Source organism: Bidens hawaiensis, unplaced genomic scaffold (genome assembly GCF_021521415.1).
Source record: "Bidens hawaiensis isolate Kalapana, Puna unplaced genomic scaffold, B.hawaiensis_p1.1 tig00001511_1, whole genome shotgun sequence".
In the NCBI taxonomy this organism is placed as follows: domain Eukaryota; kingdom Viridiplantae; phylum Streptophyta; class Magnoliopsida; order Asterales; family Asteraceae; genus Bidens; species Bidens hawaiensis.
In genome coordinates, this window is record NW_027491085.1 from 3,197,953 (window position 1) to 3,213,902 (window position 15,950).

A 15,950-nucleotide genomic window follows, 5' to 3' on the forward strand; every position below is an offset into this window, starting at 1 on the left:
GATGAGTTATGTCAAATGGTCCTGATCCAGTTACAAAAACATGTGTGTCATGACTATGACACGCTTGCATCATTGCTCGAGAGCAGCCTTTACCATTTGGAATTGTGTACGTAATTTTGTTCGGGCCAAAGGAACACCATGACTTGGTTAAGTTTGAGATATGGCGCTAGATAGACCCAACTTGGATTTGTGAGTCCTTTTGGAGCGAACACACTGGTTCATGCAGTTTGTGAGCAAACAAACGCGATGGTCCACGTATAGGCGAAAAACTGAAAAAGAACCGTGTTAAGTGGCCTTAAGATGTGTGGTTTCATACAGCTCATCAGCTACGGTGTTAACTGTGTATGGGTGCCAGAAAAGCTAAAAACCAAACCTTATTTTAAAAAAAGGAAAAAAAGACAACCAGATAGTGAACTTGGTTTTCGGTTCAGTTCTTAACCGTATCCGAATTCAAAATTTGGTTTTTAGTTCGGATACATTTTGTTGAAGTCGATATATTCGTTTAACTGAATAATAGTTTATTTAGTTCTATATATGTAACTACGGTTTATGATATTTTATTTGTTAATTGGGCCCAATTAGCAAGTCATCTAATTACACATTCGGTACACAAAATAATGTACGGACAAAACAGGAAGCAAAACTAAGCAAAAATGATATTCACTTTGAATTCGTGTTTTAACCAAAATCAAACCAAATTCAAAATCAAAACCGGTTGAATTCGGTTTGGTTACGCATTTGTTAACTCGAAGTTTAGTTAGTGGTTACTGACACAAAAAAATCATATCAGAACTAACCGAATGACAGATATTCGTACCGAATCGAACTTTGACCGAAAGTGGTATAAAAGTCAAATTCTAAGATTTTTTTTATATAAAAATCTTGCTATAGATGATGGTGCCCTTTTGTCCTTAACAAATTCACACCACACAAAATTTCAATAATTTGTGTTACACCATTTTTTCCACACTTAAGATATTTGTTCATTGTTATCTCTTTAAATTACAAAAAAACTATATCAGAAAAAACTTTATCAGATAGTGTTTGTAAAAATGTCTGCAACAAGTTCACACATCTTCCAGGTTGTATCATCATCTCCATCTAACACCAATTTCACTCCTTCAATAGCAAACACTCATGGTATATATGCTGCTGCTTTCCCCTTATTATTTAACTTAAGTAATTAATTGAGGTTTATTTATACTTAACATTATCTGATATAGTTTTTTTTTTTTTTTGTAATTTACTTGCAGGTGTCAAAAGTTTTATGGGTTCTCCCTTAAAAGAACATAAAAGATGGAAGAATTCAATAAAGATAAGAAACAAGATAAGGGCTGCAGCTGTTGTTGCTGCACCTCCATCTGAGGAAGTTAAAGAGTATGTTTTCAGTCTTGTGGATATAATTTTATAGTTTCAATATGTAGGTGTATATTTTTTATTGAAATCCCAGGCACCACTAAATTAGAGGAGAATAGTGCTGTAAACGGTTGGGCGAACTGTTCGGCAGGAAATTCGTTTATGCTCGCTCATTTAATAAATGAACGAACATGAAGGAATTTTGTTCTGTTAACTATATGAATGAACACGAACAGAGGCCATGTTGGTTCAACTGCGTTCGTGAAAATCCGATAATGTGTTCGTTTACATCCGTTTATCTTTAGTAATGTTTGTTCATCGAAGGCTTTTATTATTTTTTTTATAATGACTTTTCTAATCTTGTCATAAAGATTTAAGCAATATTATTTACTATAAAAGTATAAAGCAAAAATATGTGAGTGTTATTTGATTACTTTATATGTAAATTAACATATGAATATGAACATTAAAAAAACACCAAGACAAATTTGGTAGCTGAACCAAACAGTTGACATTGACTATTCTCGGTAAGCCAAAACAAATAAAATTTTGTTTTATTCGTTCTTGTGTTTGTGAACCGTTCACGATCAAGATTATTTCATTAATGAACAAACACGGACAAAAAAGTTATGTTCGGTTGGGTGTTTGTGAACCGTTCGCTTGCCAGATAAAAGCTTAATGGACGAACATGGTCACTCTTGATCGATATAAATCTTAATTTTACAAGTACATGTATTGTACTACATGTTATAATGTGTTTACCGTTTCATAAACGTCATTACAAACTGTTCAATCTAAGTTTCTTACCACAAAAGTATTCCTTCATTTTCAAGATATGTGCTTCCTTCGTGGGCTGATTTCGACATCGGGCGATCTCCAGTATACTGGAAAACAATGAATGGCCTTCCTCCTAGTTCTGTAAGTTTATTTTCCTTATAACCGAGTTTTGGTATATTGAAGTTCATAAACTTGGTTAGAATGCACATATACTTTTGAATTAATAAAAAAATCCATAAACTGACATTCAAAACGTGATGAAGGAACTCTAATAATCAAAAATAGGTTATATAGGTTATAGGGGATTTTTTCATTGAGTATGTTGGTTTTTTATTTATTAACCCAAAGATGTGATCGTTTATTGTTTGTCAAATTCCCAGGGAGAGAGGTTAAAGTTGTTTTACAATCCCGCTGCTACAAAACTTGCTCCAAATGAAGAATTCGGGATCGCTTTTAATGGTACTTTTTTAAGTGGGTGTTTAGGATTCCTTATTTTAGCTCTCCTTATAGCTTACTAGTTTGAGGGCCCGTGTATTACACATGTAATTGATAAAAATTTTAAACTTTAACCATTAAGTAAAATACAGTAAAGAAAATGATCATATATTGTTAATACAATTACAATTTACATTAATATTATATAAATGACATAAATAAGATTACACAAATATGTTACAAATAAGTAAAACATTTCCTTGTACACTACATTTGCGATTGTATTGGTTGGCACACATTGTTTATCACAAATTAAAATCTTTAGTTCATGTCTGTCAGTAACTTTTGATAAGGTAACATATAGGTCTGCTTATAACTCTTGATATAGCCACATATAGTTGTCCATGTAACAAATAAGGTTCTTCAAGTACATACCAATCCTAAATAAATGATAATATATCCATGAAACTAACAAAAAAAATATTCATACTCATAAAATATCATATATTTTAATCAATTAATATAATGTCATTTGAGATCATCTGCTCATGTATATCCAAAAAAAAACATGATTATCCCAAAAACCAGATTACTTCAATTTTGATAATATAGTCATCCTTATAATCTTTAGAAGTTGAAATTGGTTGATCGTGATAAATTTGGTATATTCTGTGTATGACAAATTTGTACTTGGTTTTATATTGTACAATTAATAATTGTATAATCAAGCAACATATAAAATCAAAAATTAAAATATAACAAAATAATTTTTTTTTCATTTAATATGAAAGGAAAATGACAAAGACATAATAAACTTAAAGTCATATTCAAATAAAAGTGATTCTTCTGAGTTAACATAATATTAAAAAATTTATAGCTACATAAAGTGAATGTAATGATTCTTATATATAATAGTTGAAAGTATTGGATAAGGAATGCTTAAATTTTGAATACTAATCCCGTGTGATAAGTTAATATTATGGGAAGTTGTTGGAATATTTAATCAATCGATATATACATACTTTAACTTATAGAAAAAAATAAAAAAGCAAAGATTTCAGATTTTATGGAAGCATGATAAATGACTTTTAACCGGATTAAATATTTTTTGTAAATTAATGTGAAAATATATGTTTCTGAAACATTTTGATCTGAGTTATAGAAGAAAATATTGAAAACTAAATATTGATCTTATTGCTAAAACCCTTTATACTACACAAACAGTAATATAAATAAATTGCATATAGTTCATATAGTAAATTGGTATACATATGGATTATAATTATAATATTCAACTTTAATTATTTAATACTAAACACCAAGATATATATAATAGGTATTCTCCATATTTGCAATATTTATACAAAATTGTTTGGAGAAAATTAAGAAAATACACATTTTTCCGAGCTCAAATGCATTGAGAAAATTTAAATTTAATTTGAAACCAATCTTATATAAAAAAATTATGCATTGCTACTCAAATCATAGTTTAAAAACAATTTGCAATTTACCATACAAATCCAAATTCTTCGACAATGATGCACCTTTACTTTATTTAATTTGCAATTACCGGTGACTTTAAAATTTTATTCTAACAAACTTGTCACTTTAATTTTAATCTTTCACCATTAATGTTAATGAATCAGTCGGTTATGATTTACATTAAAAATAAACTTGAATTCATATATTTAAATGACTTAAAAGATAATGACCATATATTGAAATATGTTGAAAAAAATGTGAGACGGGTTATAAGATTGACAAGTGGCAAAAATATGTAGTCTTTTATTGGAATAGATAGATAAGTTATAACTTATGGGTTATAAGTTATAAGGTGTTTGAGAAAGTTAGGTTTTGTGAGTGTATAAGGTATAAGTTACAACTTTGTAACTTATACCTTATGCCTTAAATAAGGTATAAGGAGGTAAAACAAGGAATCCCAAACACCCCCTAAACTTTTAGATAATAACTTTTATAGATTATTATGAAAGTGTAATATTTAATTTTGTTGTATTTTTGTAGGCGGGTTTAATCAACCAATCATGTGCGGTGGTGAGCCAAGGGCTATGCTTCGTAAAGACCGTGGCATAGCCGACCTTCCTATTTACACCATCCAAATATGTATCCCCAAACATGGTACTTTTCTTTTAATTTCGAGTTTATTACGCATTTGGTCACCGTGGTAACTTGTATTATGGATTTGATCCTTTTTTTCTGGAAATTACATGTTTTGACTAATTTTTGCTAGTGGGCAACACTGATGGTGCCCGCCTTGGATGGGCGTTATCTCCTATTGTTAAATGGGTTTGAAATGACCAAAATACCCTTAGTTTTGAAAACAAAAATAAGGGTGTTTTTGTCAGTTTAAAAAATTAACAGAAATAGATTGTGTCTATCCGAGGCAGGGACTATCAGTAGGGCTGTAAACAAAACATGCATTCAGCAAACCGTTTGGTGAGAAATTCGTTTATGTGCGTTTAATAAATGAGCGTACATGAACAGGGAATTATGTTCGATTAACTAAATGAGTGAACATAAACAGAGGTCTCGTTCGTTTAATTGTGTTTGTGACTTGTGAACGTTTGGTACTTCGGTAATGTGTTCATGAACGTTCGTTCATTTATGTTGGTTATTTGTGTTAATGTTGGTTTGTGTTTGTTTTTTAAATTAACAAACGAACACGAACAAGAAGAAATGTCGTTCAGTATTGTTTGTGAACCGTTTGTTTGTCCTGTAAATTTTTTACGGACGAAAACAGATAAGGTCTCATTCGATGTGGGTTGGTGCGTTTATAGCCCTAACTATCAGCGTAATTTCCAGAAAAAAAAATGTATCAAATCCGAGTATACCATAGGGACCAACCATGCAATTAGTATTTTTATTTATTTCAAAATACTCTTTTATAGTATTTGACTTTTATTTTCTTCTGTTGACTTTTACCGTAATCACAGCTGTGAACTTGATATTTTCATTCACAAACGGGTCGGATTGGGATGGGCCTTATCGACTACAATTTCAAGTGCCAAAAGCATGGCGTAATCGGGAACTAGATTTCTTCAACCGGGTAAAGATATCTTGAATGGCATTTTATCATTCTATCATTTCATGATTTTTGAGTAAATTAAATTTTTCGTTTCTTATGTATGTAACAAATTTCACTTTTCGTCGTTAAACTAAAGAAATTACAAGAAACATCCTTTATGTTCACCTATTTTTTTCTATCTTAAATGTTATTTTAAGCTCTAAAACTGAAATCATTAAATGTTTTGTTTTTTTAAACTATTGATTTAGGGTCTCGCGGAGGAATTGAGCAAAGAAGGCGCGTGTGAAAAGGCGATCTTTCCCGATACAAGCATTGTGATCGATAGATGTCAATTGATGGGTAATTTAACTCTTGAAGGGGTAAGTAAAGCGTTTTTAACTTTAATTGTTGGATAAAAAATTTCTACCTATGATAATATGTTTGGATGATAAGTTTTATACCAGTTACAACTGTGGTGTGCATGGGTCGATTTTGGGCTCAAACCAAACCAAAAACTGAAAATTTGTTTATTAGATTTTTCAAAACCGTTTGGTTTTGGTTTCTTTGGCTTCCAGCTTTCTGTTTACACAATGGGTTCGGTTTTTGCCATTTGGACATGAAGTTTTTAAATCAAAGAAAAGGCCCGAAATAATGAGTTTGGAACTGAAACTTTGGGTCTTAACTTCTTTTGTTAATGGGTTATTACATATTTGGGACTAAAATTTTTGGGCTACACAAATTATTATTTTTTATAAATTACTGAACATTCAAAAATAAAAATTATAGTTTATTAATTCAATAACAAAAGTCGGTTTTTTTATTTTTCTTTTTTTTCCCATTTTTTACGGGTTCATTTCGCTTATAAAAGTTGGTACGGTTTGGTTTTTCTTTTCATTTCGGTATATGCAAAACTGGAACCAAACCGGAAGTTCGGCTTTTTGAAAAAACACAAGGCCGAACCTGCGGTTTTAGTTCGGTTCAGTTTTTTCAGTAATGGGTTGATTATTTCAGTTTCATGAACACCCCTAGACAACTAACCATTTTCAACAAACTTGTCTTTTTTCAGTAATGGGTTGATTATTAGTTCGTTAAATAATCAGAATTTGTCAAACATGTGTAAATATTTGACTATATACAATTTCATACAACAGTATCGCGGGTTTTTATTATTGCTGATTATATGATTCTAATCGTTTATTGTATACGACAATGTGATGCGTTTTGCAGGGTGATCGTTGTGAACTTGATTTGGTATCAGGGTGCACAGATCCTGACTCTCCCGAATATAACCCGCTTGCAAATGTAGATGATGGATCCTGCCCTCCTTACTCGGATTCAGAAGAGTAAAATTGCGGTTATCTTCGTCTATTTGAAATACAATCTACTTTTAGAAAATTGTTCAATGAACTCATAGTTAAGAGGTTCTTGTTCATTGTTATGCCTCTTTTTGTTAAAGACAGTTGTATACAATATACATTTGGTAAATATGTTTTTTCTATGGTTTACTATAGATAATATAGTTTCATCCGTTTACTTATAAATGATTTAATGCTGATTATGTTTTATTTCTAACGGGTTAAATCAATGTAATATAAAAACTAGTAAGTCATCGAGATGAGTATAGTCTTGTTTGTGATGCACTCGACTACTACTTTGTCATAGTCTTCGTAGTTATGTTCGACGTAGAAATTTGTTATAGATATGATTATTAAGCTGGACAATAATTGTTTTCGGTTCAGTCTAGATCAGCTTGTTTAGACCCGTAACGAAAATCATAATTGGTTTTCATTGATGGTAAGGTTAGAACCCTTGGAGACGAAGAGAGTTAAAAGACAAAAGGAGATTGAGTCAAATATTTGTTTCCTATCCTATTCATTTCATAAGTAAATGCTTCATATATAGCCAAACAAATATCATAAATCAACGTACTAATAATAATAATAACGTAACAATTGATCATTAAGATTTAATATTAGTAGGAAAAAAACAGGGAGAAAACTTTCAAGCAACAAAAATATCATATAATTGGATGATCAAGCATAACTAAAAGATGTATTTAATAATATTTATCAACCACTCTTGAAGGCAAGTAACCTACATAATTTGTGTTGATGATCTTCTATCAAACAAGCTCATCTCCCCACCAACTTACTTTCATTTTTGGGCCTTGAGGACCTTCTTGTCCGAAAAACTCAGGAGGGATCTTCTTCATAACTTTAGTGAAAATTTGTTTCAAAGGCCATGGTAAATCGTGTGCAATCGCCAACATCTCCTTCATAAAATCGTAAGTAAACTTAGGACCCCATCTCCCTGTATAATCCAACCATGGCTCGGTACCAACTCTATGGTTTCCAAAACTCACAACATTATAGCTTGACGCGATATCCATCACGTTGTTACTTTTTGCAGTGTCATCCCTAGCACCAAACCCAAAATGAAACCCAAACTTGGCAATTTGTGATTTAATCGAACCGTTCATCTTCTGTAGCTCATTGGATAACAGTCGTCGTATGTCGCTTGGATCGAGTTTTCCAGCCAAATGTATACGAGAAGATGGACTAGGGTAATGTGCATGACCATGCAAAGATGCATACACCACCGGTCTAGTTCCATTAATGAGCTCAAATTCACTAGGCGCTAGCCATATACCCTTAGCATGTTGCGATAGATATACCGCCTTTAAAGCTCCGTTAAAGTTATCGAACCTTAACGTTATATGCTCCCAATCGCTAACATGCGCCCCTATCTTTCCTAGGCTTATGGAGACTGGTCCGAGTTGAAACAGCCCTCCCCCGTTGAACGGGTAATACAACCATATGGCTAGATCGGTACATGTTCCCCCTAGTGCGGGTTTCACATGTATGTAAGCAACTGCACCCGACAAAGACCCTTTTCGTGCCCTTGCACTGGAAGGCTGATCTGACGGGAGGTCTAGAAAGGCATCATCTGCTGTACCATCTATCGGAAGGTTATCGCCATCGTTGATCACACCACTTGGAGGTTGACCGAGTTGGTGTAGCTGAGCACTGTTTTCAAAGAACCACAAAACCGAAGATGGAAAGTACTCCTCATCAGGATGGAAATAAACCAATGGGGCATAAGCTTTGATCATTGTAGTGATTTGTGAGGGATTAGGCATAGCAGAATAAGCATAACTCTTGACCATCTTTAAAGACGCTAACTCGTGTGTACTCCAGCTATTCCGCGCCAAAAACATACCCGTCGGAACACTTCGGCCTCTAGTTTTTGGTTTTGTAGTATGCAAGTTAACCATACTCGAACTAATCCCCATCTTATGCCCCCATATCCATTTGTCCACCTTGGTTAACTCCGTGAAGTCGGATCTAACACACTTAACCTTGTCGAGTGAGGGCTTTTCAAGGGAAGTCGTGACAATGTGACCTACGGCTTTATAACAGTAGGGCGCAATTGGGAGCCAAATGTAACCATCTTCTCGCCAGCTGCTTACATTTGAACCCTTACTAGTCCAAATAAGAGTATAGTCTATGGGACTCTTCAGTGCACCGTGTGATGGGTCGCCTGTGGTGTCTTTAGCTACAAGAACCGCTGAAACCATGGGTTTGGAGTTTGGTTTGCAAAAGTGACCGATCAAACTGAAGCCGGCTGGGATGGAAGTTGGTTCATAAAATGTAGCACCAAGACCCTTTGGACCACCACTGTGTGTTTCCCATATTTTCTTGAAGTACAAAGCTTCATGAACCTTTAAACCTCCAAGATCAATTGCCCCATTTCCAAATTCTCCACCACCTGTAAACAAATTTATATATTGTTTAGAACGTTAATGTTTTAAAACATAAACTAATTAATACACAATCACATTTAAACAATATGGTATTAAGATTACAAATCTAGTAGAAACTAAAATATTACAAGTGTACAGAACACATGCACAAGGTGCTCATTAATTCGGTATCAAATCTCTCAATTCTATCCCAATAAACTGAATATAACAAACTTAAGAAAACATCATAGTTTTTAAGCTTAGTTAATATATATAGATCTGCATCTTATTTAAAACAACTATATGACATGAATGACAAAAAAAACAAAATAAAAACTTATAAATATCATATATGTATACATTGAGAGACAGTATATTCTGAATAAATGGACAACTAAATAACAAACAATTACATTTAAACCATATGTTATTGAATTTATAGATCTTGTAATCAAAAGATTACAAGTGCACAACACAAAGGTGTTCATTATTCGGTTTCAAACATATCAATGCAAGCCAATAAACTAAATATCAAATAATGGTTATTTGAGTTTTGTCACGCATGTACATGTACGCATCCATATCTTTGCTCATGTAATATTTATACGTGTGTTTATGGCAAACAAATTTAAAAAAACAACTATGTAATATCTTCTTTTAATTTTAATAAGAATCATGGCAAACAAATGTAAAAAAAAACATCATACTCTTTTAGCTTAATACAACTGCATCTTATTTAAAAAAACAACTATAGGACATCAATGACAGAAAATAAAATAAAATCTTATGAATATCGCCATATATATATACATAGCTAGAGAGGTAATACGAAATACCTGCAGGATATGAGAGTGATTGGCCAGTGATACCAAATGATACGACATCATCTTCCGCATTATTGCTAAGATCAAGTAATGACGAGAAATCATTAAACGCAGATGTGGTGCAAACAATCAGAAAGATTATGAAAATTGTTTTATAAAAATGAAGTGAGAAGCTAGAAAGAGGAACACCCGCCATTTCACGAGTCATTCTGAAGATTAATGCATACATACACAAGTATATATATATGATTGTATAGTAAGTACGTACTTTTTTTACCATGGTAATTATTAATTCGATATCTCCCATAAAATATTTGAGATATTCATAATCTCCTATTATTGTTATATATATATATATATATATATATATATATATATATATATATATATTCCAAGTAGTTACTGTTTCCTTACTTCACTTTATATTGTTATATTTAAACACATATCGAACGTACAATACAAGTTTATAGGGTCGAAATTTCTCCTTGGTTATATATATAGTATGTATTATAATATTTAAACACATATCAAACGTACAATACAAGTTTATAGGGTGCTGAAATTAGTTCTCCTTGGTTATTTATAGTATTCAAGTATTATTGTTAAAAGTTTACTTTGTTAACCATGTAAACTATGCATTGACCACATGGAGACTTCTTTAATAAAAACAACTTTTTTTAACCGACACAAAATCTATTCTGTAATAAGAATGGCTTAAGTTGACATTTCAGCAATAATCATATTTTAGGTAATTAAATGTTGTAAATGGTTATTATTGTGTGCATAAAAACTTAATAATTAGCATGTTTGGTAATTGAAACCCAAAGTTTAAACGTGGGACTATTTTGACGTTTATTATAAAATTTGGCTTAATATATGGGTAAACGAGTTAACAAATTAAATTAAAGAGATTATATTTGAAAAATACATAAATAAGACTAACTAGTTTTGATTGTGTTGAAACAAAGATTAATGTGTTTTGATGGATATTGTCTACATTTTATTACGTACTTTTATATCTGGTTAATTGATTATGATTATGTTTGGTTAAGTATATATGACTATATGAGGTATGACTATATTATTATTTAAAAAAAAACTGTACCATCATTTGTTTCTAATTAGGGGTTGTTTGGTAGCCTTTTAATGATCATTAAGAAGCTACATCTTAATGGTTTATAGCATCTTAATGGTTAAGAGGTGGCATCTTTACCATTCGGACTTAAGATTAATGGTTAATGGTTCAGACTTAAGGATATCTCTTAATCATTAAGAGGCAACCAAACAGCACCTAAGTCTCTAACCAACACGAAGATAATGATATTCCGTCTCATAAGGAACCGTTTGAGGCTGATTTACTAAGAACCGTGCAATCAAATATAAGATAAGTTTTAATATCTAATTAATCGCTTAAAATTTTGTTGGATCTTAAAGTTTATGATAGATCCTGAAGAATCCATTGAGAGGGAGGACGTTCTTGGTCGTATTGTGCGTGATTCGAATTTCTTTTCATAAATTTGGAGAATCATTCTTTTATCGCTTGTGTTAATAATTATATGAAACATCAAAGTACATTTTTATATATACGTATGATCGATTCTTAACTTATAACGAACTTGAACATTAGGTACCGATATTAATTGTGTCACGTGGATTTAAATGTTATGAAAGATTTTTTCATGAATTTCGGACATTGTTGTTTAAAAGTTCACGAGTTTAAAATTATATAGTTATTGTCTAAGTTAAGGCTTTTTATACGAGTTTTGGATGATCATCTTTTCTGATATTGGCATTGTAGATTGTAGTTATTAGAATAAAGCAAATTACATGTTTAGAACGTTTATAATATGACCACGCTAGTATCTTTCACCACATAATATATAACAATCGTAGACAAAAAAAAACTTGCTTCAACAAAACAACTATAATCTACATAACCATTCAAGAAAGTTGATCGTTCATAACAGGTACAGAAAACCTTAAACTTGTACCGTTTAATTACATAACATTCTGAACTTTTATGAACTTCCAATCCAAAAAAAAAAATTTATAATGGTCTAGTAGCATGGTGTCCACCCTTTTAAAATAGGAATGGTGGGTTCAAATCCTTGCAAGTGCAAGGTTAAAGGATTTTGGTGAAAATAAATTTGATGTTCAAAAAAAATTACAATTGTTACCTAATGTTTAATTATCAATATTAATAGTAATTTGTAGGCTTGTAAACAAACCAAACTTTCATAACCGTTCATGAACTTCGATATTTGTTTATTAAGTCAGAAAGGAACGAAGATGAAAATTAATATGCATTTAGTTAAACAACCGAACATCAACACATGTTTTATTGGTTCATAGATGCTCATGAGAGAACTTTTTTAAAATTAAGAACTTTGGGAACCATTTTGGACCACAAAAATTCAAAAATAAAAAAAAATCATAAAATACAAAAAAAACACAATAATGAAAAAAGTAAAAAAAACAAAATTTTTATTTTAACATCATGGTTTCATTAAAAAAACTCGGTTTAGCAAATTATAATACATATATGTATAATATATACATATATGTACATTTACATGATTTTTTTATACACATGTTTATAATTTAAGATAAATTATATTGTACATATGTGTATATTACGTAACTAAAGATTAAATAAAATTATACATATGTGTATAATACAACGGTTTTTTTTGTTTTTTTTATTTTTTTAATGAAACCGGAATGAAATATAAGAATTTTGTTTTTTTACTTTTTTAAAATTTTTGTTATTTTTTGTTTTATGATTTTTTAAATATTTTTTTAAATGTGTTGTCAGTGGTCCAAAATGGTTCTCAATTTGCAAAGGGTTCTCTTAAGATCCTTACCCTATATATATATATATATATATATATATATATATATATATATATATATATATATATAGGGTAAGGATCTTAAGAGAACCCTTTTAAGATCTTAAAAGGGTTCTATATATATATATATATATATATATATATATATAGGGGAGGGTTATCCTAAAAATAATTAGTTTTCTTGGAAGACTAAGAATAAATCATATCCATTGGATCATGTTAATCAATGGTTGAGATTTAAAATTACCAATAACCGACATAGTTTCCTAGAATTGTTCTTTCACCATCATTTTTAATGCCAAATGTCAAAAATTTGTTGGTTCTTACCATTCGTATGAAACTTCTTATTCTTATTTGAACCATTTTCTATTTATATATATGTATGTATGTATGTATGTATGTGTGTGTGTGAGAGATAGAGAGAGATGGCCCACAGGATTTCCCGTTCACGTCGGTCGTTGAAACAATCGGACATACGACGCCCCACGATGGTGTTCGGCGCCCAAAAAGGCTCCCAAGGGCGCCCCATAATGACCGGTCTTATATGTGATTCATTGACATTAGTTATGAGTTATGACACACATAATTCCTATTACAATCAAAACTCATAATAAATATGAATTTGGCTTGTTACTAGGGTATTTAATTTTACTTCATTCTAGCAACATTTTTTCAAGCTTATACGTAACAATAACTAAAACTGAAATAAAAATATTAACTTTTTTTTTTCAATTTTGAAGTTGGTCTTTTAATCCTTTAAAATAGTATTTCTAAGTAACATTTTTAAATATTCGAATTTGAAGATTCCAACTCTTTTCGACTTTTGACTACGATTTGAATATTATATATTATATGGTGAGTGAGATTAAATCTCAACCATAGAAAAGGCTTGAAATGGAATCCTCGCCATAAATGATCGGTTTTCATCTATGCATATTTCAACTCCAAACCATACTGATGAAAATCCTCAAATTCCAGGTATACTTCTATACATACAAGTCTGTAATAAATATACAAGCTTATTAAGTTGATTTAATTCAACAATACATACTTTATTGAACATGGGGCTTTATTGATTTGATTCATTTACCCTTGCTTTGACCCCAAAGGAAAGGTACCTAATTGTTTCTGTGTGAATATACCATTCGTTTTCATATATTGTTTCTTCGAAAAGTCAATGCTATTTCTTATGTTAACTTTAACAGGGAATTTAATGGAATTACTCATCTGTTATCAGGTCTAGGTTCTATAGTTAGCTATATGATATATGTTATCTTTATGTGTTAAAACTTATTAGTTATCTTTTGTGTGTTATCTGTATGTTTTTAACACTTACCGGTAATTTGTTACATTGAACTTACTTTGTCTAAACATGCATGTAAAGCCACAAACAAAACGGGCATATTTATGACTTTAAAGAAAGACAGTAAGTCGTTGCATGGAAGCGAGTCACTAGCAGCAGCAACAGCTACTACAAATTGTTGTACTAAATCATCAATGTGCTCATAAGCAGGTGAAAATTCAAAAGGGTCAAATTCACTTACATCGATTTGGTGTGCTTCCTTATGGGTTAAGTATTTATATTTATATTGGTTGGTATAGTTTGTTTAACCATATCAGACTAATTGTTAAATTAGTATTTTACATACTTCTTACATGTAATGCAAAAATTTACTCATTTATTTTGATTTTATCTTTTTATCATATCCGAACAAGATATTCATCAAGAAAAGCTTCGATCACAGTTTCACTTTTCCAGCTAAGTTTCACGCCTGAACTCAATCTTCAGATTCCATCTACTTTTGGTAATCACTTTCTGGTATAGTTTATCTTCAATAATTTATTTTCAAACTACTTTTTTTTATTAATTATATTTGTTTTTATAGACCCCTTTGCGGAAGCTAATGCCGAGGATCCTGGTGTTGGGTCAAAAGAGTACGCTCATATTCGCATTTAGCAACATAATCGTAGGAAAAGCTTGACAACTGTGCTGGGTATAAAAAAGGATTTCAGATACGGATTTTGAAGGATCTCAAAAAGGAGTTCTGCTGCAATGACACTGTTGTTCAGGACTCTGAACTAGGCCATGTTATTAATCTTGCATGATTATTATTAAATCTAAATTTGTCATTACCATTTTTTTGCTGTTGTTCAGGACTCTGAACATATTTGGCGGGAAGCTTGCATGGGACCCGAGGCAATTGTTTGTGATAATCCAAATCGTGGTAATCCTTCAAGTAGTATATATATAATTATTTACAGCAATTACTTATGATCCACCTATATATGCATTTTTATTTGTATCACTCTATATGTTCATGTTATGAATTGCAGGTGACATGTTTCCATGGTACCGGACATTGATCATTTCCAGGATATTGCAAGTAATGTTGTAAAACTGTGGCTGAAGTGGCTTAAGAGCAATATTGGTTATGATGACTGGCGCCTTGACTTTGTGAGGTGAATGTTTCCGATCAGTTTGTCTATTATTATAATTATCTGTAATTTATTGTTTTTACTTATAATACACACTTTTCTAAGTGATCTTACTAAAGATGAATACTGTTGACTGACATGGGATAATCTGGCTTACGAAGGTGGCAAAATACCAATGGTCACTTAGGGAGGAAGCTTTTGCTTGGTTGAAGGTAGGCTGATCATTTCATTTATTTTTACTTTTTATAAATTTTAATAGAACAACTTTTATAATTAATTATCGGTTTGCTTTATTTTTTTTTTACTCTTTCGTTTTCAGGATCTTGTCATAGAGCTTTCAAGTACTTCTGGTCATCGAGCATCATAACCAACTGGTTTGGTGGGTGTTCCAAACGTATCACTTATGGCACGTGTATATTTGAAACTCGGATTGTGGCAACAGACTCTTACCCCTGTTCTTGATAATGAGTCTATACAAGGTAGGTTGCCACAAGTTTTAAAGATTT

At 31.3% G+C, this 15,950-nt stretch overlaps 2 protein-coding genes across 2 annotated transcripts; one reads left to right on the forward strand and one right to left on the reverse strand.

Annotated features, from left to right (window-relative positions):
* Positions 1-938: 938 nt before the first annotated feature.
* On the forward strand, positions 939-7,148 carry LOC143581153 (protein POST-ILLUMINATION CHLOROPHYLL FLUORESCENCE INCREASE, chloroplastic-like). The gene is made up of 8 exons (XM_077063998.1): positions 939-1,140; positions 1,254-1,377; positions 2,190-2,274; positions 2,514-2,592; positions 4,591-4,704; positions 5,520-5,632; positions 5,860-5,970; positions 6,818-7,148. The coding sequence occupies exons 1-8, from the start codon at positions 1,053-1,055 to the stop codon at positions 6,935-6,937; spliced, it is 834 nt and encodes a 277-aa protein (XP_076920113.1). The 5' UTR covers positions 939-1,052; the 3' UTR covers positions 6,938-7,148.
* A 564-nt stretch (positions 7,149-7,712) lies between these two features.
* On the reverse strand, positions 7,713-10,364 carry LOC143581943 (hypothetical protein At1g04090-like). Its single transcript, XM_077064623.1, has 2 exons — positions 10,169-10,364; positions 7,713-9,358 (listed from the first exon to the last, which is right to left on the reverse strand). Exons 1-2 carry the CDS (start codon positions 10,362-10,364, stop codon positions 7,713-7,715), a joined length of 1,842 nt encoding a protein of 613 aa, XP_076920738.1.
* Positions 10,365-15,950: the final 5,586 nt, after the last annotated feature.

Bases quoted from the DNA above. Each gene is read 5' to 3' on its own strand.
- LOC143581153 (XM_077063998.1), top strand. From the start codon at position 1,053: ATGTCTGCAACAAGTTCACACATCTTCCAGGTTGTATCATCATCTCCA. The intron at 1,378-2,189 runs GTATGTTTTCAG...TTCATTTTCAAG, and splicing joins CCATCTGAGGAAGTTAAAGA to ATATGTGCTTCCTTCGTGGG. The intron at 4,705-5,519 runs GTACTTTTCTTT...CCGTAATCACAG, and splicing joins AATATGTATCCCCAAACATG to CTGTGAACTTGATATTTTCA.
- LOC143581943 (XM_077064623.1), bottom strand. From the start codon at position 10,364: ATGACTCGTGAAATGGCGGGTGTTCCTCTTTCTAGCTTCTCACTTCAT. The intron at 9,359-10,168 runs GTATTTCGTATT...ATTTGTTTACAG, and splicing joins ATCACTCTCATATCCTGCAG to GTGGTGGAGAATTTGGAAAT.